This window comes from Falco peregrinus, chromosome 6 (assembly GCF_023634155.1).
Source record: "Falco peregrinus isolate bFalPer1 chromosome 6, bFalPer1.pri, whole genome shotgun sequence".
Classification (NCBI taxonomy): Eukaryota; Metazoa; Chordata; class Aves; order Falconiformes; family Falconidae; genus Falco; species Falco peregrinus.
Window position 1 is genome coordinate 91,082,902 of NC_073726.1, and position 25,908 is coordinate 91,108,809.

A 25,908-nucleotide genomic window follows, 5' to 3' on the forward strand; every position below is an offset into this window, starting at 1 on the left:
TTTCCTCACAATCCTAGGTTTTATTGTTAATCATTAATAATAAAATGGTGGCTACATTAAAAAGTCAAATAAAAACAATATAAAAACATGGTCATTGAAGTATTATATACACACATAACAAACCAGCTTAATACAACTGTAGTCTTATCACAGTTTTCTGTTGAATCAGAGAGCACACTTCAGTACACAGCAAATACAGATTCTGATTTCAACTTCAAATAGTCACTTTATATTTACTGTAAAAATATTAAATGAGATTTTAAAAAAAAAAATCAATCCTCAAGTCCAGATGTAATCCCCAGTATGTTAACTGCACAGAACACACAACTTTTGGGAGCAACTGTAAACCACATATTTCTGATGCAAATTCTCACCCAGCAGGATCAGACTGGCTTCCTAATCTCCAGGCTGGTTTTGAATCTAGGTACCTTCCCTCCTCTCAGTCCTTCTTCACTTTTTCATTCCCGTATCTTGTGCAAATAGAGAAAGTTTCACATGCAATTTCTAAAACCTCCTGTCTTCAGTGTATCTAACACTGATATCAGATGCTCATTTGTATTGCTACAGCAGCTTCAGTTGACAATCTTGTGAAAGATTTATTTGGTGAGAAGATGTAATATGACAGCAGCGTATCCAGTTCAGAAGCTCGTTCCCAGGACTTCCTATAGTGCTCTGTATGGTGTAAATACAGTAAGCATATGGACCTTTTCATACTAATGGCCCTGACATGAAAGCACTTCAGAGTTAAACTGTACATCTGGACAGAGGAACTACTGTGACCTAACTGTGGTTCATAAAAAAAATAAAATTTAAAATACAGGACTTGAGTGCAACTTCCTTTACATAACGTGCATTGACAATGCAAACCAGCCTTCTTCTTTTTGCTTTTCCACCTGCAAAAGAAGAAACCAGTTGAAATTCATACAACAGAAATTTCCCACAGACTTGCTGGTTAGTGCTGTCCTGTGTAGGATTGCTCCATACCAGCTCACTGAGACACAGCAACTTCTGCCGTCGGCACCACCTACTTTAGATACCTAGTTTAAAGCATATCTACCTTAAGTATTCCGAATTTTCCCTCTGGGCATGTATAACTTTGCTGTCAGGATAGGGAGTCTTGGACCCTAACTTTATTTCTCTTTATCACTCCTAACTGAGGTTGTTTCGGACATCAGGAAAGACGGTATTAATATCTCCTCACGGTTGCCCGCAAACCTATAAACAGATCTATGGCTGGTTTACCAGACTGTCCTACTGCCTGCAGTTCCCCGTGAAAGTGTCTCGCTGTAGTCCATTCTCCTCCTTGCACACTGGGAATCAGAAATCTAGACCGGGGATTTTTCTTTGCATTTGGATTTATTTATCCTTCAGCACCTGACCTGTGCAACAGGCTAGGCAAGAGCTCGCTTGCCTCCTGTGTGACTCTACCAGTACATCATAATGCTTAAATTCTCGGAGCCATCAGTGAAAGACTGCCAGAGGTTCTCAGCACTAATGCATGAAGATGCCATGGCAGAAAACATAGTTACAGGATTACTCACTGGTAAGTAACAGCTCTGTGGCAGCAAACAACCAGTGTCACTAGCACTCCAGTCTCCCCTTACCAACTGTCTGGAATCCAAACTGTCATAAATCAATTACTATTAGCCTTGGTAGATTTAAGGTAGGACGAAGCTCTCTCACTTTCTTTACCTGTGTTGCTTTTTCCTTATATGACACCACAATCAAACTTTCTGGCTGAAGATTTTTCAGTCTTACCTTTGGCCTTTGGCTAACAGAAGTTAATTTCACGCTTTCTGATGTGGCACTTAGGGGTGAACAAGGTTTGCTGGAGTCTCCTACAGACCTGTAGACATTCAAAATGAGACTGAAAAAGTGAAAAATGGAAGCAACTACTAGAATCACGCCTCAGATCCTGACTTAGGACCCCTCATCAACAGTCCTCAACAACTCATGTCATCTGTCTTATGTCACATTGCAGGTATTTTAAATACAAACAATGGAAGTTGTGAAAAAGCTGTTGGACCTTTGTCCCACTTCCACAGAGTTGAGTGTGGTGAGGTCAGGGAAAGTCCGTGAAGCCAAAGAAAAAGATGGCAATTTTTCTATTGTGTTCAGGTTCTGCTGCATGGGTAATCAAGACACTTGAAAAATGAAATAGTAAAGGGTTAATTTTTACCTTCTTATACTGGTCATACTGGCAGGGGAAACACTACTTTCATTGGAGCTGTCCATAGTGACTGTCACAGGCACAGACACTTCAATTGTCTTCCTTGCATTTTCTAGGCAATAAATAATAGCTTGATTCTGATGAGAACACAGCAATGTTTCATAACATTCATTTCATTTTCCCATTTTTTGAGGGGCAGCACCTAACTCCTCACAACTGCAGAATATTCACAATAGAATATACAGATCAGACACAAAACATCAGGCTAAACATCAACGCCACACCCACTCTCTGAAAATGACAGCAGATACTCAGAGCAACTGTGGACAACATGGAGAGACACTGAATGATTCTTCTACAGATTGATAAACTTTCTGGGTTTTGGCAATGAGAGGCTTAGAGACTTCCAATTTCTCTATTTTGTTCCTTTAAGATTTTACTTACCATGTTGAATTTATGTTAAAACAGCTGTAGAAGTGTTAAAAGTGTTATGATTTTGCTGCGTGAGTCACTGCACACGCACCTGCGTGCATATGCACACACACACTGTGGTCTCTCCTTCCCCTCAAGTCCTTCCCTTTATATGCCCTCTGTGGTTTAAGAAGGGGGAAAGGGCAGGTGTTCTAGACAGAGCATGTGTACGTGCTCACCTGCAGTTCTGCCTGTAATTACAGTGACTCCATGAAAAGATAAATCAGCCCTCACCTGCTGGAAAGTATTTTTGTTTCTAGTTACACATGGCAGCTAATCTGTGAATCCTGAATCAGCAAGAATATTCCCTTTACTAATTTACCTCTTCAGATGACTGGAAGCTCCAGTTATTTCTATTAGCACTGGTAGTAACTCAGCAAAGTAGTCTCATGGGAAGAGCACCAAAGACACCAAAAACCAAAATGTGGCTGAGAACTGGACAACCACTCTGCTGCGATGTTTAGAAGCCTGATTTAAATACTTAATTTTTTTATAAAAGATTCTCCGGCAGAGAGGATTGATCGAAAAGCCCAGTTCTGCCCACCAGTGACTACGTAGCAGAGCTGTTCCGCAGCCAAGGACATAGCAAAGAACAGATTTACCATGAAGCACGGTATTTGCAGCAGACCAATTACTAAGAAACTAACTTCAGGAGAAGTTTAGCTGATATATTTTTATCTCTCTGAAGTAAGGAGTGTTTGTACCATACAGTCATTAACAGCAAGTGTACTGCTGACTGTACTGCTGACCGCAACCGCTGATCCATCAGGTTAAGGACAGAGAACTCTCAAAAGGGGAACAACATTGTCTTAATAGTTTTTGTTTCTCCTGAAGCTGGGTACTTACCGGCAAAATGTAGGGATGGGGGCAGAACAGGAGTGACCATTGGAGGTACCATACCGGCAGCAGCTGATTTCTGCTGGTCTATTAGCTGCAACAGTTTGTCACGTGCTTCTGTACTCTGACGATTCAGCTCTGCTATTCTTTCCTCCAAGCTCTTCGATACCATCAGATGAGTCTACTTGGATAATTGGATAATTACTTCCAATTAAAAACTTATAATTTTCACACTCAAGGAAAGCATGCAGTATATTCCAAGTACTTCTGTGCATTTTAATTTTCAAATTGAAAGTAAACATCATCATTCATATAGCACCTCCTGTGAAAAATATGATTTTGTCCCTTTCACTTTCCTGTATCTAGGTCCTAACTGACTAAACACAACAATATTTTAAACTGTTCCTACAAACCAGAAAAAACTGGCTATTGTCTGTATCACATACAGAAAAAAAACCCGAAAAAACAACCCCCAACCATTCAGCAATTAATCATAATTAAGAAAAAGCTTAATCAGAGAGACACCTATTCAGGAGGGTGTGGGGAAGCAAAAGCAGATTTCTAGTGAAAATATCATGGAACTCATCTTTAAACCAGGTTTTCATCCCACTGTCACCTCTTCCCCTCCACCTGTGGGAACTGATTCCACAAAAACAACGCCTAAAGTTTGCATTGCCTTGTACAACATTATGCAACATAATGTGGAAAGTGACAACACTCAGCCTACATTTAAATGAGGAAAATTAAAATCTTTAGGATCCTTAATTGAACAGTAATTCAGCCACTGTGACAGAACAGAAGTAAAGACAGTAGCAAGGGCAGGGATCAGGCAGTTCTGTGATGTTAACTCCACTCACTGGGGTGCCACCAAAGAGCTACTTAGTTGCAGATTAAAGGTTTTCTGTGTCAACTGAAGACTTCAAGTTCTCCCTTTCCCAAAGATTTAGGGATTTTCACCACACAGCAGGACTGACAAGACAGACCCGACTAGTGCATACACTATAATCAGGTTTTTGCAAGAGAGGTACCTGCCCTAACTTTAATTTCATTGGCTTCTGGGTCACAGTAGCAGAAGACATGTATGGCATGGACTTAAATACATATTTTACAAGCTTGAAAGAACCTCTAGGTTGGTGCAGTGCTTTCACTGTTAATATTACCAAAGCTACAACAGTGATCACATTGCAATTACACCTCTTTTTGCAGCATAACTTTATCCTAAACTTTTAAATGTGCTGCATGCTTTTCAACACTTGTAGGTCCAATATGAGAAACTAATGTTGAGCTCTTTAGGGAATGACAAAGACCACAAGTCTCCAAGCAAATTAATGAAAAAACTATTTGTTTTGCTACTCTTTTCCTCAAAACAACTGACAACAGGAAAGAAACAGTCTTAAAGCATCAGCAAGCTATGGGAAAGCAGATCAGCAGAATGGGGAATCCAGCCTTCCTTTTCTGTTACATTCTCACCTGTCTTTCTGAAGAGCCTGAACTAGGATTTGCATTTCGTACTGGGCCTGGCTGATACAGGCAGTCACTTGTGTCTTCAGAGCAGCCTCTGAATTTGCTCAGTTGAGCTTTAATTAAAGAGTTCTGCCGTGTGAGCTCAGCTATCTGTCCCAGCAGGTCGCCGTTTTGAAATAACTCTTCAGCTGTACTGTCTTTTCTAGTGTCACCTGGGCAGGACAGATTGATTTTCTCGTGGGAACTCTCCAAGTCTTTGTCTGCAGGAAGAGCTGGTTGCCTTTGAAAGATGAGACAGTTTTCCTCAGTCGTGCTCTGTGTTCTCAGGGAGGAAGGTGAGCTCCTTTCCTTGCACAGTTCTCTTCTGCTGTTTTCAGGAGACTGACAAACGGCTGTAAACACTACAAACAAGAAATAAAGGAACAGTAAGGAAAGACACGTGATCCTCATCAAGGAAACTACCAGTGATTTTATTGCGTCAGGCTAGTAATAATCAAGCAGGAACCTGAATTGTAACATCCAGCCCGAATAGTGTTATGTTACTGATCAAAATCACTCTATGCCAGATCCTGCTGCAAGAGCTCACCAGGTTTAGTACTTCCTATTGCAAACAGTCTCACATTTAGATGATTTAATTAAAGATTGAGAGAGAAGATAAAGAAGATCAAACACTACTTCTTGGTTAGTCCTCCATTTTCCTAAATCCAGTTACCTTACCTAATAAACTCTAAGTTTGCATTTCAGCTCTGACATTCTATAAGTATAAATATTATCCAGTACAAATAATAAAACAAAATAATAGAAGACTTTTGGCATATTAATAAACAAGCTATTTGCTCACCACCTGAGAAAGGGGAAGCACTCTGGTCAACAAAGGTAGCTAGGTATTTTTTGTGGTCATCATTCACAAACACGCCACGTACGGGTGACCAGATACATTACAGCACTGTGAGCTGCTATGTGTTAAGTCCAAGTTGGATTTTGTGATCAAAACCAGATTTTCTATGCTTTATATACCAAATAGCCCATTCTTTCCCAAGCTTTAGCTTTTGTCTCTTGAGCAGAGCATGGCATTTAAAAATTTACATACAAATCTGTTTTATGAAACAGTTTTCATAAAAGGAATATTCAAGAAGTTTTACATTTGTTGAGCCATTTAGCATCCTTAATGGTCTTCAAAGAGTAACAGTACATTTCTCACATAACCAAATGGTAGCTAAATCTATGAATACAGTTTTATATTCTTGTTTCAAATGACAGCCAACATCTTGCAGTTCTCAATGGGACTGAAAACACGTTGCTCTTTGCAGAACACTACCTTTACATCATTTCCTCCCGATTTATTGTGTGCTTCCTCACAGCACAGCAGCCCACCAAAAGGTTGAACTCGATACAAACTTCCAATTGCCCTGCCAACTCCTTAGAAATCAAATTTTGAGTTATTTTTTTTGACTTGGAAAAGACTTAGAAAGCAACACAGCTGAAAGCAGGGAAGAAAAGGAGAAGGGAAGGCACAAAACCCCACTACTGTGCCCTACGTCCTGTCAGCAACCATCACGCTAGTCATAGATGCAATTATCTGCCTCTTGACATCAGAGGGTTACAGGGACCTAGCATATTCAGTAAGATGCGTGTGGTTACGGTGGCAGTTGCAGGAAGAGACAACTAATTTTGAGAGTCACATAGGATCCTCCCTTCTGCTCACTCCATTAAGTTGAAATGAGAAATACCTTCCCTAATCACCCCTGATGAACTTTCTTCCTCCAAATGACCAGAATTGAGCTACTGACCTATAAAACTCCTCAAGCCTATGGATACTGACACAAGACTGAGTTAATCTGGTTATCTGGCACCACATAATTTCACCCACAACTTCTTCAGCCACTTCCTGTGTTTTAAATGAAACTCAATGGAAACCTACTCCCGAAGTTTTAGAAAAACCTCTGCTAGAAATATTGACTCAAAGCAAGAGTACACAGCCTACAGACATCCTGGCTTGTCTGCAGCAGGGGCTGCAGAGGCATTTAATTTCCAGTCTTCAGTGGTCCCACCATTAAAAGTGATGGAGGCTGGATTCCACCATCAGCAGATGGAAATCTGAGATGATGCGCTGTATGTCACAGACAAAAAGCTACAGCAATCATACAGAAGTGACAATAAAACCAGTACAAAATAAAGATGTCGGTCTGGATTGCCACTGACAAGGCTGCAGACAGTAGATGAAGAGCTGCAGGGGACAGGGAGTCTAAAGGAAATCTAACACAGGAAGAAAAGAAATGTGTGTCTGGGTGCAGAAGTAGGATATAGTGCAAAGCATACATATTAAAAACTTTCCATAGAAAATACATCTCCAAAGGTAGTGTGAGATTGAAACATTAGCACACTACACAGGCTCCCAGAGTAACACACTACTACAGCCAGAGAGATCTCACCATTCTGGAGGGAAGACAATTCCTGCCTGCTCTTCTGCCGGGGGGGTGACAAAAGCACAGCTGGCTGGAAAACGTGAGCTGGCAAGCTTCTACCCACACCACCTGAGGCACCTGGCCTTGGGGGAAACTTGAAAGAAAGTTCTTCCTGTGGGGCTTTCAGTGTATTTTCCCTGTTGCCTGCATCAGTCCTGGGCTCAGAATAGCTCAAATCAGGTTTTTCTAAAGAAAGAGACAAAGCAAGGATAAAAGTTAAAAAACCAAAACAAACAAAAAGGAAAAAAATCAGTTTTAGTGCAACAGCAGTGTAGGGAAAAATCTTATTAAGAACTCTTATGTTCAGGTGTCTGAAAAGACAGACTAGAGCGTGTTCCACACACACTCTGAACTTCCTTCTGATCCCCAGGTACAGGACTCTCTCACTCGAGCATAATACAAGTCTTTACTGGCCTTTACTGACCAAGAAGAGGTCTTACATGTAGCCTCACAATTTCAGGATACGAGCAAAAGATCTGTTTGTAGCTCACGCACAAGACTTACTGGCACGTGACTTGTGAGTGTGGGAAAATTACTCTGGGGGAAATTAGAGAAAACTGGGACCTCATGGAAGTGTAGTATTACAGAAAGCTTTTTAGGGTAAAATACAGTTACCCCTTTCAGGACGGTTGGCATGTAAGGAGTCTACTTTACCATGGCTCCCTAAGCAATACACCCTGCCATCTTAGTACATGCTGACAGGGGTAACAGAGGGTGGAGAAGAGTGGAGACATCATGGCCAAGCTCTATTGTACTCCCTACAGGAATGGGAACCTGATAATACCACACAGCTGATAAGCTGCAGAGCAGTTGTCAAATGAAGAATATATGAGAAGATGTCCGCTGCTGAGCCAACAATTGCGGCAAAAATTACTTTCCTCAGATGAACACTGCTAAGTGTTTTATTGCTGAGAGAATTCCAGGGAGAACGGGACTTATTTGATATATGAATATATATAAGTCCCAAAGTGGGGAATTGTCATCTAAACTCCCAAATTACCAAACTCTGATTTAGTGTTTAAATATACGTTAAACAAATCTGTGCACAAAGTTTAGGTCAAACTGACTCTCTAAAGTTGTTAAAAGTGACAAATGAAGGGATTTCTAACCAAGGGAGTCAGCCTTGGGAAGGATGGGAAACAAAGAATGGATGGTGAAAAGAACACCGTTATCCAAGGTATGCAGAAAGAAGCCTCCAAGGGAGGAAAGTTCTGGCTGCAAGAGGAGACAAGCTGGTAAGGTGTTGCAATCCACTGATATTAACTTAAAATTAGTTGGAAGTAGGACAAAGATAATTGTGGCAGTGGGAGATCAAGACCTCTGACTCAAATAGTCCCCCCAACAGTGGGCAAAGGAGCACGCATAGTTAGTAAAAAGCTTCAACAGTGCTATCTGAGGATGCACACTAATATGCATTAGAAGTGAGAGAATTTTACACCAATCACTAACAAAAATACGTATAACTAGAGTCACTCAAGCTCCATCTAAATGTAAAGAAGTAGTATAAGAAGTAAACAAAAGAGAGGGAAAGTTAGGGAAGAATCCGTCATAACTTCTGGGATCAGCTGATGGGCTGAACCTGTTTTCTCCCCATAGAGATGCCTATTGGGTAAGAACTTTCTTCTACAACTAACTCACGCTAGCTGTTACTAGGTGTATTGTTTTAAGCTTGTTTTGTGGTCAGTGTACTATCACCACCAATGTGTGAACTTTATCCTGTCACAAACTTGCATTTTGTGTAACAAAAACCTTCAGCTGAAGTTCACTTTGTGTTAAGTCTCCGCAGATCTGAGTAGTTGATACAAGGGATGTGACTCCATGATGCTGTCAGTGGGGGTCCCTGAATAGGTTGGTCAAATCACCCTCCGACACCGTGGGCTGTCAAAATGCAGGGAGCGGACAGACTGGTCGGGCACAAGGGTCTCATCTTTCTTGGGAAACTGACAGGCTGATCAAATATAATGGGTTCGAGGAAACCCCCCCCTTTTCAACATGACAGTGAGGAACAGGTATTTAAGTGAGCTGCATTTGGTAATATTCTCCTGAGAAAAGCAGACCTAAACACTTGTCCTATATTATAAATTTGATGGCAACAGTGGTGGAGCAGAAAACAATCCAAAGCTTTTTCAAGCTCTCTGATGATCTTTTAATGACTTAATTAAAATCAGACATTTCTTCAGTAAAAAAAGAAGTTATTTTTCTGTATTTAACTACAACTAGTTTGTGTCTATGTTACCATCTATTTTGAATGTATCAGGGAGGCACAAAATGAAGAACATGAAATGTGAGACCACAGTAATTTTAATATGCTTATAACCACTGCTCTGGCAGTGCCATCTTTGAATTCCCCCTTCATGATTTTGTTCAGGGTATTTGTTTCCAAAAGAGAATTTAGTGGAAAATTAAGCAGAACTATCTGATCCCAAAATGCAAGACACAAAAAGCACCCTTCAAAGGCAAAAAGCCAGAAGAGGCTGTTCACATAAAATATTGTTTTGTGGTTCACATTACTGAGATTCTGAGATGGAATTTAAAACCTGCTCTACCATTCAATGACCCTGGCAAGAAATGAGAAAGACCTTCCTGCTCTGCTTCACTGTGCAGAGCTGCATTTCCAAAGTAACCTCCTCACATGACATTTGTCACTAATATCGCCCCCACTCCTCTCAGCCACTCTTCCTCTCTCCAGAGAGGTCTTATGCTAACTTATGCATGGCTTCTAAAACTAGCCATCTGAAATGTTTCACATCCAGTCAGGTGCCTTAAGGGTACAAGAGATTCTGAAAGAGGAGGAGGAAGAATGATTTTTGTAACTTCAGGAAGCTTTCCCTCTGGAAGATGCATTTTCGTGAGAAGAGAGACCAATAAAGAAGGAAGATTTGGAAATTCTAGTCCTGCAGAATTTTTGAATAGGAGGGTTTGGGGTTTTGTTGTTTTTCAGGGTGGTTTTGTTTTTTGGGGTTTTTTTGAGGGGTGCTTTTCTAATTGGGCTTTTATATTTTGGGGTATGATTTTTTTGTTTGCTTTTACGAAGTCTGGGTACATCACAAAAAGGGGATCTGGTATGTGGCTTCTTCCTGAGAACCCCACAGACACAGTCAGTTTTTGAAAATAAAAGTGTCCACAAACCCACCATTTAACTAAGGAATACAAATAGCTTCAAGGAATCTTGGGATTCACAAAGTGTTTCTGACCTTGAGAGCAAAACTGACACGTTTAAACAATGATTGGGAAAGAAAGTTGGAAGAAAATTCCCTAGTGAAAGAACGTTAAAAGTACAAGGTGAACCAGGTTTAGTTAATTTAGCCATCAATGCTACTGCCTTAAATTCGCCTGCATCTCTGTTATATCTCACTCAACAGGTCACTCACCTCTGATATAAAGCCACAAACACCAAGTAACAGACTTCTGCCCGGTTAGTTAATAGGCCTCAGCAGCTGCTGTTTCTGGTCAGCAGCGACCTCTGATGTTTTATGGAAGAACCAATCTGACGCCGTCAGGCTGCCTCAGTAATAGAGCGGCGAGATCCTGATTCGGTTGGCTTTGTTTTGTTTTGGCATTTTTTAGGACCCTCAGAATAAACCTGACTCTGTAAGCCATCTTAATGGGGGAAGGCTACACCCTTTTTTTTTTTTTTTTTTTTAATAACATAGTATGTCTCACTTAAAGCTCAGGCCCAGGACTTGGCTAAAAAGTTGAAGTCCTGATCCAAACAGAAGGATGCCAACAGGGATGGAATACAACCTGTAACATTGTTAAAAAATAACAGCAAAGTGCTTGTGCTCACAGCAGAGCCCATAGCATCTGAATTTCCAGAAGTGAGATTCATGCTCATGCAAGAGGTATTTATTCAAGCAGATACCTGTTAAATACCAGATTTTCCACTACAGGGATAAACTAGCCACAAATCCCATTTCATCCTTCACACATACATACACACACCTTGGCCGTTCACTGGACCTTTGCTTGCAATTCCAAAATGGCTTGGACCTTGTTCTCTTCTAGGTTCTACCAAAGGGAGGCCTTTAAATGCTTGTGTGAGAGATGTCAGCTGTTCATCTGTTACCGTCATGTATTGCTGAAACTTCTTCTAAAGAAGGAAGAAAGAGAGAGAGAAAGAGATTTGTATTTTAGCAACATGAATTAGAAAATTACATACTACAAGCAGCCCTGAGAAGAAATTTGGCCTCTTAATACCACTGCATGAATCTGTAGGATTCCAGTGAGGTGTTAATTATTAGTGTCTCCATGCTTCTCATTTATTTCCCCTCCTGACTCAAATAAATTTTCTGGTTTTCCTTTTCCTAATTCATGACGCCACTTCCTCTCCATGCTTGCTTTATTGCTTCATTCCCAAATGTAACCATGGAACAAATCTACCTCCACTGCAAACCGAAAAGAAGGAAATGTAGCATTACATCTAGTCTACTCTATTGCTCCAGTAGTGTTAAAAGTATAGAAGCATGGAGGAAGATGCTTAAACTTTTACATTAATAAAGTAAAGCTCAGTTTCATGGAACTAGCATTTTCTCAGGCTTTAAAGTTAAATGAAGATAAAGTATTGGCTTTTGAAACATTCTTTTCCCACACCTCACACCTGCTATTATAATTCCCAGGCTCCTCATCCAATTTCATCATTTTATTTCTGTTTGTTGTTAAAATCTCTTGGAACGTGAGACAATGCATCTCAGTCAATATTTGCAACACAACTCTGTATGCTAACAAGTCATCCTGATGGATAAGGAGTAAGGGGGGCTCAGTACCTGCATAGTAACGTTTTCTTCCCTCACTAGAAGTATTTCTGCGGTCAGAGCATCAATCAGCTCTCTGTGTTCGTTCAACATCTCCTCGTGCTGCTGCCTCACCACCTCTTTCTCGCGCAGCTGCATTTCACTCTAAAGAGGGAGAAAAAGTTAAAAACCTACTATAAATCAATACAGATTCATACTTGGAAACAGGAATGGCTCAATATGACATCATACTGTAGCAATAGTGGGAAGAGCTGTTAAATTGACTTCATTACTTTCATGACAAAATCCGGTTTTCAGGGCTTGAGAACTGTCAGACAGATGACTATTCCTTCTTTGTTAATCCACTACACTGTAGGGAATCCTACACATCCTTGTTCTTCTTTACAACCTTTACAGGCTGTAACAAGCAGCATTGTCTCTCTACACGGATACAATTTTTTTTTAAGTCACTGAATCTTCATGCAGTAATCAAATAACTCTAGGTGTGCTGATGCTTGTCAGTATCTTGTGCTACTTGTGCCTATTCTTTAGTTTCCTTAATTCATTAATGAAGACAAATTTGACTAAATAAAGAAGTACTTGCTTTCTAATGTTTTCCCTCAGAGAGAGAAAAAGGTCTAGAAGGTGGGTTTTGGTTTTTTTTTAGAGAAGACAAAAAGGTTTATTTGTTAAGTAATCCACTTGACCATGAGGCAAAAGATCTTTTTTTTTTTTTTTTTACTGTAAAGAACTTCTTGTCCTCTAAAGATATTCTCAATCTATTATTTTAAGGTAGACTGCTGCAATAGCCAGGCTTCCTGTACAAAAGAATCCCTTCCACCTCCAACAGGTAAATGGAATACACAACTGCCACTTTTTGGACCGCTGTAACTAAAAGGGTGGAGGCTACAGTCACATGAACATGTCAGAATTAGCAAAAGGAGCCCTTCCCCAGATGGGTGCCTGCATTTACTCAAAGCAATCCCTGAATAAAAGAAATATGTCACACCTCCAAAACATGAGAGATCCTGAAAATCAGCTGGGGTACTCCTCTCTGCTGCCAGACAGAATGAGAGCACGAGCTGCCCATAACGTGCCATAGATTAGTTTGTGCTGGCATTGGGACCAGAGGTGAAAAACCACCAAAGAAGAGACAAAACGACTCTGCAGCCACATAAAGTGAATGAATAAATAAATAATTTTTGAGAATAATCACGGATACTGTCACCAGACACAAAGACAGGCAGACAGACCTCCTTTAGGCATATCAGAGACAAGGCCATCCATTTTCTGGTTTTCTTCCAGATAGAGAGAACAGCTTTTCTGTATCGATCCAAGTGAAGCAAACTGACACAGAAAATGGGGGAAAAAAAAGAAAAACCCCATAGACAGTCCTATCTTTTCTGAAACCAAAGACAGCACAAAATAAGGACTTAACCCTGGTAGCAGTGATGAAGCCTACTGATGCCTTAGATCACCTGGGCAAGCTATTCTGTCTACTCACCCTACACAGCATTAACCTAGCCTTGCAGGAAAAGTTTCTAAGCAGCTATACACCTTACATTTACACATGGGGAGAGCATAAGGTAAAACAGCTGTATATATCCATTCCTACCATCAGCTAGGGTTTGGGTCTGGTATACCCTGAAACAAGTACTTTCATTCCAGGCCACTGCTGGAATAATCACATAATAATCATGTAAGCTTTAACACTGCATCACAAAATGCCGAAGCACAGATAAAGAACACAGTGCCACAGATTAATGTAGTATGTGTCTACTCTAACTCTTCGCCCTGTGAGTCTGGGAAAAAAACAGCATTCTTAGCAGAATGGAGGAGGGAACAATTAATTATCACATTTGGCATATGATATCAAAATTCATTTAGAAACCAAGTCAGGTTTATCCACTTCCGTTTAAGAATTTCATATAGTTTAGCAAACATTTCAGATGTTTCTTTTTCCCCTTTCCTCTATTATCTTCTTCTTGCAGACGTTGATTTTTTAATCACTTAAGAAAAATACTTTCATGCAAGATTCAGTAATTCAAGTTTCTCTTCCTACTTTTTATATATACTTTTGAGAATAAATTAAGCAACATCCTTTATCACAACTCTTCTGCATTCAGCTTTTCTGCAGCAAAGCTGGAAGATATATTTTGCTTCCCAGAAGAGGAAGGGAATCTTTCCAGAAGCTTCAAAACCTCTTGAAGATCCACTGTTTAGCTAAAACAGAGGCTTTTTAAATATCCGCTGCAGTCATTGTCTTGAAATGCATTGACAGCTATAATTCAGTCATTGGAACTTTGCTCACTCTCCTGGCTAGGCAAGACTGAAGCACACAGGACAGAAGTGCACACAAACACTCCTATTATTCCTAGCATCACAGGGATCAGATTTTAGGAAATACTCAGACAAGCTCTGCTTCCTACCAGCACATTCTCAAATTCTAATTGTAATTTAAGCTCCATGAAAAGCAGGAAAGTCACTGAAAATTATGTATGCACACTGTCTGCCTTGAGCAACTCTTTATACAATCAACCACACTTTGTAGCTTGAGTGACTTCGTAGCTTGAGTGACTTCTGCATACTTCTACTTATGAATTTAGGTAGTAAATTTATGAAAGTTGCAGACAATTCTGCAAGCAACAATCAACTCCTGGAAGGAGGGAACAGTAACACATCAAGTGGAAACAATATCACAGAGGTACTCAGTAAAAATTGAGAATACAAAATACATCTTTCAAAAGAAGTAGTCTCATTAAACACCCAGACTCCTTGGCCTTCTGTCTTAACAGGAGAAAAGCTTTAAAGATATATCAGATGTTACTTTCTCTTTACAAAGGGAAACTAGATAGCATCGCCTTTGGGAGGCAAAGGAAGAAAACTAATTTGTACATGAGGCTGTGGTTAATACTCTGATACAACTCTAAACATATTTAAATAACAAATTTTACATTATTTCTTTTGTATTTTTTGCTAATAGCCACTGAGAGACCTTCACTGCAGTCAGCTCCTCCCTTTCCGCTAGGCATACCTGTTGCTAACAAATTAAAAGTTTTAACTCCTAATTGCATGCAATCCAAATAAAAAGCAGTGATCATCAGACTTCACAGTAAACTGACTGGGAGCCAGGAAAGACCAAAGTTCACATCTGCAAAGTAATTTTATATCCTTTTTCATTCATTCTACAGAAGCAATTCAGAGTCTTCTCACCTCTTTGAGGTAGCGCATCAAACGACAGAGAGCATTCACCAGTGACAAGGTAAACCCAGCGAGGCCTTCACTTCTCTCAGTTTTTTGAACCTCACGACCTGTACATCGCTCATATTCCTCCAATTCATGCTCCACTTCATGTATCATGCGGTTGAGAACATCTAGGCTGGATCTGCTGTCCCTCTGAAGATCAGCGGGGACTGAATTAGCTGGATAATCATCCCTCCATCTTGCAACGTTCTGTGCAGCTTGTTTTCTTTTCACTGAGGGGGAAAGTGTCATTGGAATTTCAACTTGTATAGAGAGCTTTGCAGTACCAATGAAATTACATTGTTTATTGAAGTAAATCAAAGGAAAGGCCCTCCGTTGCCCTGAGCTGAAATGGACCATCAAAGAACACCCTCAGTTATCCCAGTTATTTTCAGATCATCAAAAAATGCATTTTCTGCCACCACATTAGTACCTCTCAAGTATGACTGTGTGGTCCTTTTATCTTAGATACCTGTTTATACTTTCCTCCTTCTCAGTTAAAAGCATGGAAACAGTTTGCCAATGAACAGCCAGCTAAAAAATTCAGCTGCTTCTGGGTGTCATATTTAGTGAGCAACTCTTTTACAAACTGTAACATGAAAACAATTGTATCTGATGTCAGTCCGCACATACAAATGTGTGTAGAATACGGGGACTGAAATGCATGATAGCCTGTGCAGCACAGAATAGAAAGCTGTATCAGAAACAGAAAAGCCCTGCACAGGAGAGAACTCCACAGCTAGCAAGGTAACGGGTAGCATCAAATCAAAAATTCCCAAATTTCTGTGGACTTCACTTTGCCAAGAAACATGCAGAATACAGAGGAATACACTACACAAGGGGCTGTGGAATGTCCATCCTTAGAGATGCTCAAAACTCAAGACACCCCACCCCCCCCGCCCAAATCAAACTTCAGTCAGCCCTACAATGATTTCCAAAGACCCCTTTCAACCTGTACTTGCTTATGATATTAAGGATCTTGGTCAAAGGGAGGTATGTTATTTGTAAAAGTACTAAACTTTTTGCTGCAATTTGCTTTTGTTTCTTTAAATTCGGGTTCAGCACTTGTCTCACAGTGTAAGTGGAGTCTACAGTCTCTTCTTTGTCTTCATTCTGAAGTCTTGAATGGATTCTTTTGACTACATTCGTAGCATTGAGGGCTGATTTAAACGCAAAACAAAACAAAAAATACACACATGAAATATTTCAGGTACATTCTTAACTGTAATATAATTTTTTTAGAAGAGCTGGCTTTTTAGTCTGGAAATTCATCTGAGCCAAATTAGCATATATATGTGTCTGTTTCTCACCCCCACCCAGAAAAGAAATTCCAGACAGGATCCTGTGAACAACCTAACAACATTTGATAGGCTGTGATTTGGCAAATCCAACCTGACTGATCCAATGATGGAGAAACAGTTGTTGGAGTCAAAGGCACACTTGATTCCTGTGATAAGGTAGTCTTCCTCCTATCCTTTTCAGCCCACAACTGAGAATTCTCCAAGGAATTTTCTTCTCTCAACAACCGAAGTAGCCTACGTTCAAAACAAGTGTAACAGTGAATTATAATAGGAGAATAGCATGATTCTAGATTTCTACAGTCTAGAAAGAGCTTTTCAAAATATCTGTAACTGCGCAGGTGAGCTCCCTACTCACATTCATTCTGAGAATGAATGTTACAACAGAGGCTTTCCCTAGAATCCCGAGGTCAGGAAAAGAAGACAAAGGGAAACAGAAAAAGTAACTTAACTATACCCATGCAGCACCTTTTTAACTCCACCTATTCCCAGTGTTAAGGAGATGGAAGCCTGAATGGATAGATTTGTACTGACCTGCCACAACTGATGCTGGATTTAAAATTCCGAGAGTCATGGTGTCCATCTTCTGACTGATAGATCGATAATGCTTCCTCTTCCACTTCATTAAGAGCCTTTTCAGGAGACAAAGAAAACAAAAGGGACTTCACAGTAATTTCAATTTGTTTTTTAGGAAGAAGTTAAGAGATCCAAATTTCTGGAATTGTTTCAAGAAAATACAGAAACCTTTGTTTCAGTCTGCACCTCAAAAGAAAATTAAAAAAACCAAACCAAACAAAACCACATCCCTCTGTGGGAAGAGTTTTAGGGAACATTAGTACCTAAGAAATACTGATGCTGACAATGATCTCTGAACACAACACAGCAAGTGATTAATTAAATATCCAATATTTTATGTGAATTATTTATATTAATACAGACCACACATACTGTAGGATAAAAAAAAGCTTTACCAAACAGGTGTACCAAAACAAATACAGAGATATAGCAGGCAGAAGATGGAAAAAGCAACCTAAATTACAGCACTTCTAAAATTTCAGCCATTTGACATCACAAGCTAAACAACCTTGTAATGAGATATGCAAAACTACGTTTATATTCTTTGCGTAAAATGCAACCAGAAAAAAATACAATCCTACATACCACATTCACAGAAAAACTTAAGCAATCAAATTTGGAATTGGGGTTCCTCAAACTACCAGGTTTCTGTGCTTCTGGGTAGGCTTCCATCAGATACCCTTTAACTATGATTTTTGTAGGCACATAAGGAAAACAAAACCTCACAGAAGCTCAGCAGACAACTATCAGTATGCTTTTCTTTTAAAAATGTAAGCCTAATCTGCAGCATGCATCCAGTGATACAGCTTACAAAAATGCTACAGTTAACTCTTCATATTAAAAAAAACTAAAAAAAAAAAAATCACACCAAAATATGTGACAGAAGTACTGCAACTCAAACTGCAGATATTTGCACAATATGGTAGGAAAGAGGATTAGAGAACCATGAGAATATGGCACCATCATTTCCACTCCCACAGCCCTTTTGGTCTTCAGTCACTGTTTCCTGGGAGTGTCATATGCCTGTTCTCAAACCACAGGGAACATTCCTGGTACAACTCAGGTCATGAAAAGAAAACAGAATGCAAAGGCTCTAAATGAAACTTTAAACAAATTAAAACAATTAAAATAACTTTTTAAACAAATCTAACTAATTGTAAAGTAATGCGAAGTATTAAAAATGAAATTTGTAGGACTCATCAAGGCTGTGGGGTTAACTGGGTTACATTTACATGTGCATTATCAGAAAAAAAATTGGAACCAAACTGGCTATATCGCCATATATGCAGCCATAATTAGAAAATCAGAGGCATATTTCATAATGTAGCAATTAAGTGACACAGAAGTTGTTTTTTTAGCCTGTAGTTACTTTTTTCTCTTGCTGATAACTCCAGCATTTAAAAGGGAGAGCATGCCAATATGAGAGCACTTCTATGAGACGTAGTATGTTTGTTTCTCATATTCAAAGGTTAAAAAAATCAAAAAATCATGATTCCCAGAGCCTCACTAAACAAACTCACCTCCATTTAAAACCATTTTCCACATATGTTATCAACATGGTTGATACAATGCGCAAAAGACAGGTGCAGTTCTGCTTGGAAACTCTACCTTTGAATATTCTTATTTTGGGCAAACAAAAAGGCCACAGGACATGCATGGAACAGAACATACATTACCTGGGAATCCATGACAGATTCACTAAGGATGGAAAGTTGAGTGGGAGGATCACAGGTTTGTACAATGGGTCCTTGGGATGATTCTATGTCACAGTTAGGAGCCATTGTTACATTAGGGAAACCTGGAGGAATTAGACAAAACAGGGAAGAAAACAGAGGACACTATCTGTATGTCGTAGGACCAACAAGCAAGTTCTCGTACTTTGCACAAAAAGGGTCACAGGGACATACGTTGCTTTAAACAACTGGCAAAGGTCTACCATGGAGTTATCTTAATACACTCAGCTGTGTACCAGGCTTTTGTCCTTCTCACCTGTGTAAATACCCTTGTGCAGAAGCAGTGTATAGATGAAACAGTCATTATAAGCAAAAGAGAATGGCAGCCTACAGAAAAAAGAACCTAAGTTTAAGATTTCGCATGCAAACAGCCAGTCCTGCCTTCCAGCAGCATAAAGATCCAAAAACCAGGATAACAAAAGGAAAAGCCGTGTTCACAAATTGCTGATAAATCTTCAACAATATCCAAGAGCAAGCAGTCTACCCATGTAGCAATAAGAATCAGAACTACTACAGTGGCTCAAACTCATTACGGGCCAGTAGCCTGGCTGTGGAAATGCTAAGTGTGAGGTGTTTCCCAGTAAGCAATCTGAAATTCCACAATGGACTGATACAGTAGAATAACCGGCCATGGGTTGCTCTCCCCTGCCATGGGAGGTGGTGTCCTCATCTGCATTTCACCCGACATGACCAGGCTCAATCATACTACATTAAATGATGAGATGAAATCAGTTAAAAAAAAAATTTTGCAAAGCAAGATTATTTATTAAAAACAAGGAGATAATCTTAAATGTACTACCACACATAAATGAGATTGTCTACCTGTTCGTGTGCGAGGAGCATCCCCAAAGTCTTTTGCCACAGCCATAACCTGATCAGATCGTTCCAATACATCTTGCAAACAGTACTGATCAGACAGAATCTGAAAGTATAGCATATAAGGAAATATTTCATACTAAGCAGACCAGTTTTTCCCGTTTTTTTGGTATTGTTCTAAACAGTTTGCGAAAGAACACTCAGCCAGACACTGTTTGCAAAGTTAGTACTGTGCAATAAGAACCTAATCAAGACAGATCAGAAAACCATGCCTCAGAGTGACTAGAATTCACCTTTTCTTTTTTCCGAAAAATTAAACAGTTATTACTTCCAGGACTCCCATCAGCACTGACTTTCCCTTTAGAGCCAATACTCTTTACTCCCTTCTCCTTCCACCCTGACACAAACAAGAAGCTGGGTGCTTATGACACTTATCAAAATGAAGACATATTAGCAATTTAAAAAAATATAAGTATCAGTATGTATCCTCAAATCATTTGATATCAATGTTGTTGAGCTGAAGGACACTTATCTACATCTGACAGACACCCCAAAACTGCACTCCATGATTAGATCCAAACAAATTCAGGAAGACTTGTTCCATTCAGCCTCAACTATTGAAAATCCTGCCTAAAAATTAAGCCACCTACCACCACAAAAGTTTCAACAGATATAAACACAGCTGACTACATCTAGCATCAGAAGACATTTTGGGAATCTCCACACACTTCTCACAAAGTACAGCTGTTGTATTCAAGGTCTCTCTCCCTGAGTATTTGAAGTCCATCGCTGGTACCACACCAGTTCTCTCCTAAGGAGGAAGGTCTTGGAGTGCAAAGCAAGAGGTATTCAGCTACTATGAGCCAAATGGAGCCCACTGGGGACATGGCTTCGTGGGAAAAACGCAACTCAAAACTCCTCACTCACTCATGGCTTCATTCATATAGCTGGAAATGGCACACTAGTAAAATTATATCCCACAACCTGGGAAGAAGGTAGTTATTCTTAAATATCTGAGAAGAGACCAGATATGTAAGTGACCTCCACTTCATTATGGTTAATCAAATTTAGCTGGAGAGACTGCAAGTGCTTTAGAAGATGCCACTGAAAAGACAGGATCACGTATGCCTTCCTAGAGAATTGAGTGACAATTCTCGCTCCCCCAGGAATCCTAAGAGGAACTGGTTTGTAACAGTTTCAGAGCAATATATGCTCTTATTTCCACAGAATTTCTTCCAGTGTCCATTAATAAGTTTGCTGGTTTATATTCAGCCTCATTCCAAAAAACTCTAGGCAGTGGAATGCTACCTGTTTCCCCCTCACCTGCTATTTTACTATGCTTTGTTATGTCAAGAAGTTTCCATGCCTTTCTAGTCTTTTGATCCTGAATTACACTGCAGGGTATTACACTTCTCCTCATAACCAATTTAGTAAATCAGTGAATATTCATCTTTCAATTACCTCATGTGTCTACTTTTTCAAATCACTATTCAGTTTTCACACTTGATACTAACTAAATCTTTTCCATTTAGCCATCTGACATCAAAACAACACGTGTTCAGACAAAGTTATGCCAGATCTGCAGAAGAAAGAAAAAAAGTTTACCTGTCCCAAAAGATCACTCCTTTTCCTAAGGCAATTAAAACTAAGGTGACAGGTTTAATAAGACAAAAAATATCCTGACTAATTTGTTTTCACCTTCCCTGCTAGATCTCTTTCAGCATCAGCAGGTTCCTAAGATTCACCCTCCAGATGAACACATGATAAACATTTTTAGCGCATTGTTCCCAAGGTATATTAGCCCACATTTGCTTGTGATCAGCAGAAAACAAAGTGATATCAGCTTCTAACCTCTCTAGGCCCATTTACGTGCCCTCCACAAATTCACTAAGTGCTGTACTTTGTCCCAGTCATTAAAATTCATTTTCCCTCCTGTTTCAGATTGTTATCAAAGATAATTAAACTGGACTAACCCTAAAATCTCCCCACTGCAGAAAAATGCCCAAAATACTACAATTTTTGCTTATCCATTTTATAACTCTTACTCTTTTTACCCTTCAACTTACAACTACAAGAAAAAACACACTAGTAGCAGCATCTTCCTAGTTTTTGTCTCTGAGTCTTTTCCAGTTGAGTTGGATTCAAGGGGCTAAGGAAGCTATGCTCACAGCAATAAAGGAAAAAAGATCACCAAAATAACAGAGACAAGGTGACAATCCACAGTGGTTGTGCTCTACTGGGAGACACAGACTGAGGAGTCCCTCTAGCCACTCTGAACAACAGGACCTAGCAATTACCAAGATTTAAGCCAGGGTCAGGCAAAAGCAGTAACTCTCTCCCATTGATTTTATTTTTCTCTACACACAAGAAGATTCCAGTGTTCCAAACATCAATGGCCAGCTGGGATTCATCTTGCATGGCATCACCTCCTTTAGTCTTCCTATCAGGAAGCATTTTTCCTCTGATTCAGAAGTAGACACAGACTATGTCAAATAAGAGTCATCTCTTAAATATGAAGGGAAAAGCCACTCAGGAGGATTTGAAATTTGCACATTGTCATTACAAATGGCAACAAATACAGAAGACTATTTCCTAACCATGAGTTTCACAACTGCAAAATACCAAAGTCACATAACAGGTAGCCCAGCCAAATCTTATAGCAGGTAGTCTAATGTACCTTTGTGATACGTTATTTATTTCTGCACGGAAGTCTTACTGAAACTAGCCTGCTACTACAAATTAGAGAAATTTCTATAAAAAGTCCACAGCTTTTTTAAATACTCCACTTTTCCTGCACTTGGCAGAAAAGTATGAAAGTAACAAAGGTCAAAAATCAAAAAGCTTGATTAGCACAATATCCTTAACACAAAAATTCTACCACGATTGCAGAGAAACAGGTGTCAAACAGGAATCTAGAAGGTGACCTTCAATTCCAAGTACTTTTGTTTGTTTCTGTCTATGCTTGAATGTAACCAGAGATCAGAAAAAGACTTCTGAAAATTTACAAAAGACAAAAGCAAGAAAAGGTTGGTGATGGTTAATATACTACACATTTACAGGACTACCAGATCACGTTTATTTTAACTGCTAGGTGAACACTGTTCACCATCACTCTTACTCTTTACCAGCAAGAACAATTCTCATTTTGTCCAAGTGCTGCTGAGGTCTGAAAGCTAATAACTATGTTTTGAGAGTAGTTTTCGTAACATATGTCAAGGAGTCACCTGCCAAGCGAAAGAAAAGGATGTCTACCACTGAAATCCCTGTTCAAACAAGTGACAGCTACTGTCTCTGTTAGCTAAACTTAGGTTTGCTGCTATAGTTCAATATTCAAAAGCAAACTAAACAATGTATTTTCAGAATGCTTCAAAATGTCTAGAGAACAAGCTTTTTGATCCTGAGTTGACAAGCTTATCTGCTAGCAGCCATAGCTCCTCAACCTTTATTGTGTCAATTTTCCTTCCAGACAAGCTCTTCCTTACCAGCTTCTTGCCTCACCCTTTCAGCCCCTAAGACTCTGCGGTTTTCTCTGTTTAAACAAGCAATGGCAGATTAAGAATGTCCCTCCTAGAAAGAGAAACCTTCACATTTCCATCAAAGAAACACACTAGTCAGGAGGAGGAAAAGGCAAGATAGCAGTAAGAACGCAAAGAATACAGATACTTTTCTAAACACACAGTTTAACCTGCAAACAGTTCCTGTTCAGACACAAACAGGCTCCCTGAATCACAGAGGGCATAGCCAAGCAACAAGGATGAAACGTGCAACTGTAGACCAGTTAGTACATTAGACAGTCTATTCCAATCATTGCATACACACAGCACACAGAGGTGGAAGAGTGTAAGCACATACAAATCAAGTTATCCAACAAAAGGAGCAAATGTTAATCTATGTGAAACAGCAGTTTTCCACTACTGCTGCAAATCCTCTGCACCAGGCTGAAAGTGCGGATTTAGCTCTCACCTCACGCATCAGAGTCAATTTCCTTTTCTCCAAGGAATCAGCAGACAGTTGTTTTTGCTTCTTCCATTTTCTTTTCAGTGCTTTCTCTTGAAGTTCCAGATGCGCTAGTGCTTTGTTTTTTGATTTGTGTATTTCATGGCGACGCAGCTACATAAACATAAAAAAACCCATTTCAAAATCAAGGGACACTCTAAAGCAAAATCTGCAGGGCAATGCTAAAAAGCTCTTCTTGATTTTATCATTCATGTGCCAAATACTACTTATGTTAACTTCATGGCAGTACCAATGACAGCCTCACAAACATCCAGAAGTGTAAAATGTCAATCAGTACCAGCCAAATTTAAAGCGGCTCCAAAAGTGAATGAAGCAAGTCTCATGACTTCCACCTGCCCTGGACCACTGACTCAGCAAGTTTTCTCAGCTGTAAAGGGAAGAACACACTGAACACTACCACCTTATAATATGCATAAAAAGAAATAGTGCATTTTCCTGATTTAACACTGTCAGTCACCAGAGATATTATTTCTCTTCATCTAACAATTACATATACATATGTATTTTTTCAATTTAATATAAATTAAACAGATTAAATGTGTGAGGTGCTTGCTAAAGTGTCTGGAAGCTATCAAGCCAACCACTTATACAGTCAAGTCTATCTCTGCTATTGTGTGCAAATGTCCTGACTAACGTGTCAAAATTTAGAAACAACAGCTTATACTGCCTATCCCAATAATCAGTGCTACCAAGGAAAATGAAATGTAGTTTGCACATATTGTGATGAACAGGTCGCCCAGTATAAAGAAATTATATTAAACCATTCAAATGAAAATTGAGTAACCTCAGAATTAGAAAGACTCCTCAAATGAAGCATGTCTTACAGTCTTTCCAGCAGATATAAGACTTAATTCCAACTAATCCACTGAGGTTTTATGTATTTATGTTTTTATGCTTTTACGATTGTATACAGTTAATAAAATCTATGGCTACTGCTTCCCAATGGAAACAGAAAACTGAAAAACACCAACTGCCAGAGCTGGGGATGCATGACACCAATTTTTTCAGAAGCTTAAGAACGGCAGACTAAACTGGCAGACAGTACCCTGCAAGTATGGCAAACACTTATGGCAGATAACCACCTACATCTCCTTGCCACGGAGAAGGAGCAGTGATGGCTGTTATACTTACAATATCCTCAGGAGTCGCCCGGTGGACGGTCAAATCTTGGACGGTGCTCTGCAAACAGGAACCAGAGAACACATCAAACCCCAGAACGGAGGAAAAAACTGGAATTATTTTTTTTTTTTTTACGTTTCATTAAAAAAACACAACCTTTAAACTACAATATAAACCGGCAAGGGTGCATTTTTATGGCACTGTAAAGCATTCCACCCCAGCGAGGCAGGCAGCAGCAAAAAGGACACGGTTATCAGAGAGCTCTGAGGCGCGGGCAGCCAGGCGGGAGGCCTAACCCCGCGGGCCCACGGAAGCGAGCGGGGCCTGTCCCCTCCGCGCACACCCACCTCTGCTCACGGTATCCCGCCCACGGCCACACAAACCCGGGTCCCTCCGCTGCGAGCCCCTGCGGAGGTCTGTGCCCGCTCAAGGCTGCCCGGCCCTTCCCCCGCCGCCAAAAGGCCGCAGCGCGCCCTGCGCGCCGCCCAGCAGAGCCAACCGGCCGCCGGGCCCGCCTGGCTGCCCGCAAGCCGGAGGAGGAGCGGGATGAGGCGGCGGGGCCGCAGCAGGCCCGAAGCCCGGGCTCGGCACCCGGCGAAGGGAAGCACTCACGTCCCAGTCCCGCTTCGCCGCCGGCTTCCTCGGGGCCTTCCTGCCGGAGCCGCGGGGCCGCGGGCCGCGCAGCACCGACATCGCGGTGAGGGGGCGGGCACGGCGCGGCGGGGGCTGCTGCGGGTTACAGGCCTCCGCCCGCCGTTGCCATAGGGACGGAGCCGGTGTTGTGGTGTTTGGTTTTTTTTTGGTGTGTGGAGCTTTTTGGTTTTGTTTTGTTGTTTTTGTTGTTGGGGGGGGGGAAGGGGGGAAGTCCTTTCTCCCCGCCCTGAGGGGAGCCGCGAGGAGCGCCGCTGGCGCCTTCCGCCCCTCAGGCCACCTCAAACCAGCGCCCGAGCGGGGCGTCCGAGCGGGAAT

General features: G+C 40.5%; 1 protein-coding gene across 6 annotated transcripts; it reads right to left on the reverse strand.

Moving 5' to 3' along the window:
* Positions 1-25,697, reverse strand: SPICE1 (spindle and centriole associated protein 1). 6 transcript variants are annotated; one of them, XM_055808029.1, is made up of 17 exons: positions 25,552-25,697; positions 24,952-24,999; positions 23,767-23,913; positions 19,810-19,909; positions 18,931-19,052; positions 17,213-17,310; positions 16,773-16,915; positions 16,400-16,540; positions 15,351-15,613; positions 12,171-12,302; positions 11,350-11,497; positions 7,375-7,593; positions 4,949-5,343; positions 3,488-3,659; positions 2,180-2,282; positions 1,759-1,846; positions 1-893 (listed from the first exon to the last, which is right to left on the reverse strand). In XM_055808029.1, the coding sequence occupies exons 1-17, from the start codon at positions 25,630-25,632 to the stop codon at positions 840-842; spliced, it is 2,454 nt and encodes an 817-aa protein (XP_055664004.1). In that variant the 5' UTR covers positions 25,633-25,697; the 3' UTR covers positions 1-839. The 6 variants fall into 6 exon arrangements, 5 of the variants coding, with proteins under 5 accessions (XP_055664004.1, XP_055664008.1, XP_055664006.1 ...); XM_055808033.1 differs by lacking the exon at positions 25,552-25,697 and adding an exon at positions 25,287-25,536; XM_055808031.1 differs by lacking the exon at positions 7,375-7,593.
* Between the last annotated feature and the right edge of the window lie 211 nt (positions 25,698-25,908).